At 41.8% G+C, this 2,509-nt stretch overlaps 1 protein-coding gene across 1 annotated transcript; it reads left to right on the forward strand.

Moving 5' to 3' along the window:
- Positions 1-674: 674 nt before the first annotated feature.
- Positions 675-1,610, forward strand: LOC128064895 (olfactory receptor 4D1-like). The gene has a single exon (XM_052657885.1). It carries the CDS (start codon positions 675-677, stop codon positions 1,608-1,610), a length of 936 nt encoding a protein of 311 aa, XP_052513845.1.
- The last annotated feature ends 899 nt before the right edge of the window (positions 1,611-2,509 follow it).

Here is a 2,509-nt window from a genome sequence, read left to right on the forward strand (position 1 = left end):
AAGGATGCAAATTGTGAAATCGAGACCTATGCCTGTAACACAGTAGGTTCAATAGTGGAGGAAAATCATAGACAAATGAAATGTTTGTTAATGTTATGATGTGTTAACTGTTGCATGAAGAACTACTGGTACAAAAATGTATTGATATTAAAGACTGGAAAAAGGGAGGAGGTCTTTAGAGTAGGAGACTATACTGAGGAGACTGAACACCATTTATTATTCCAGATACTGTTCTATGAAATTTATGTACTATTTTATTTGATTCCCTAGGCAATTCATAGGGAAAACATGTTCTTATAGATGTAGAACCTAGGACTCAGATTAAGTAACTTGCAGGTCAAATCTCAAGGATGTGGAAGCTTGGAATTTTGACTGTTTCTGTTGGACTCCAAGTGTCTTGCTACCATTATGTTACACTGAATATTTGAAAGACAGGTTGCACATGTCTTTTGACAGCTTTAAGCTATTTCATGAATATGTATTCCAGCACCAATTAATGAACCATTTAGAGAAAGACTACTTAGATCAGCACCTGGTATTATGATATGCACATGAGAATGTTCATCTTCTGGACTTGGACAAATCATTTTGAGCCCCTGAGCACTTGAAAGGTGAGCAGCAACTTCAGACAGAGGTCTGTCATTTGTGTTACTTAGATGTATGGAGAAGACACCATGGCATCAGGGAACCTCACGTGGGTGTCAGAATTTGTCCTCCTAGGGTTCTCACAGACTCAGGAGCTCCAGCTCTTCTTGTTTCTAGTGTTCCTGTTTGTTTACACCACCACTTTCATGGGAAACCTCCTCATCATGATCACAGTGACCTCTGATTCCAGGCTCCACACACCCATGTATTTCCTGCTGCGAAATCTTGCTGTCATAGACCTCTGCTATTCCACAGTCACTTCTCCAAAGATGTTAGTGGACTTTTTGCATGAGACCAAGACCATCTCCTACCATGGCTGCATGGCCCAGATCTTCTTCTTCCACCTCTTGGGAGGTGGGACTGTCTTCTTCCTCTCAGTGTTGGCCTATGACCGCTACATAGCTATCTCCCGGCCCCTTCACTACATCACCATCATGAACACTCGAGTGTGTGTGGGGCTGGTGGTTGCTGTCTGGGTAGGGGGCTTTGTCCACTCCATTGTCCAGCTTGTTTTGATGCTTCCATTGCCTTTTTGTGGCCCCAACACCTTGGATAACTTCTACTGTGACATTCCACAAGTGCTGAGACTTGCCTGCACAGACACCTCCCTCCTGGAGTTCCTTATGATCTCCAACAGTGGGATGCTGGTCCTCATCTGGTTCCTCCTCCTTCTGATCTCTTATACTGTCATCCTGGTGATGCTGAGGTCCCAGTCTGGGCAGGCGAGGAGGAAGGCAGCTTCCACCTGCATCACTCACATCATAGTTGTATCTATGATTTTCATTCCTTGTGTCTATATCTATGCCCGGCCCTTCACTTCATTCCCCATGGACAAGACAGCATCCATCAGCTACACTGTCTTGACCCCCATGCTCAATCCCATCATCTACACCCTGAGGAACCAGGAGATGCAGGCAGCCATGAAGAGATTGGGCAAGCGCCTAGTGATTTCCAGCAGGAAGTAAACTTAAAATAGGTTGACTTTAAATGACAGATCTTCCCTCTGAACTTTTGTTTTTCCATGTGAGTAGTGATGAAACATATTTATTGAGTGTGGCAGTTGAGATTAAGCTAGTATTTCTACAGAAAGCAAAATCTCCTGCGTCAGGTGTTGTGTTAGGCACTTTTACACTTTTGTCTCATTCTCAGAAAACTGACAGTGGATATATTATTATTATATTAAACAGTTTGCAAGTGAAAAAACTCAGAGAGAACTGACTTGCTCAATGAAGAAGATCAAGTGAGGGGCAGAGCCTGGTCAATAGATGGTTCCTCTAACTCCAAGTTTTGAGGCAGGAGATGTGGATGGAATTTGAAATTCAGGGTCTCATATAATCACAAGGGAAAACTTGGAGAATTCCTCATTTGTGAATGAATATCTGTGATGAATGGCCAACACTTTCATCTGAATTCTAGAGCAATCACATTTTTTTTTTCCTGTTCCTTGCCTCTATGCCTCATTCTCCATGGCGGTATTTTGGAAGTAGTCTTATTTTTAATATTTTTTCATAAACAATGAGTTTTTATTATATAACTATTTTTTCATTTTTAATATTGTTTAAATATTTCCCATAAGAGTATTTTCCTTTTATTTCTTCCTTTTCTACCAAATGCTCCTTGGATAATCTGAGAACTATTTTGCTTTCTGTGCACAATCTTTACATCATTTGCATGATATGGTTAAGAAGAGGATGCTGTAGTATCGTTGGGGAACCAAAGCCAGAGAGGGCAGGGCCATGTCTATTAGTGATCCTGATTTAGGTATGGGTTCAGTCCAAAGCTGCCAACCTCATGGGCTTTTGCCTTTCTCTTTGACTTCCTACCCTGGAATGAGGGCTTTCTTGGGGTTGAGGATTGAGCTGTA

The sequence above is a fragment of the Budorcas taxicolor genome, chromosome 19 (genome assembly GCF_023091745.1).
Source record: "Budorcas taxicolor isolate Tak-1 chromosome 19, Takin1.1, whole genome shotgun sequence".
NCBI lineage: Eukaryota > Metazoa > Chordata > Mammalia > Artiodactyla > Bovidae > Budorcas > Budorcas taxicolor.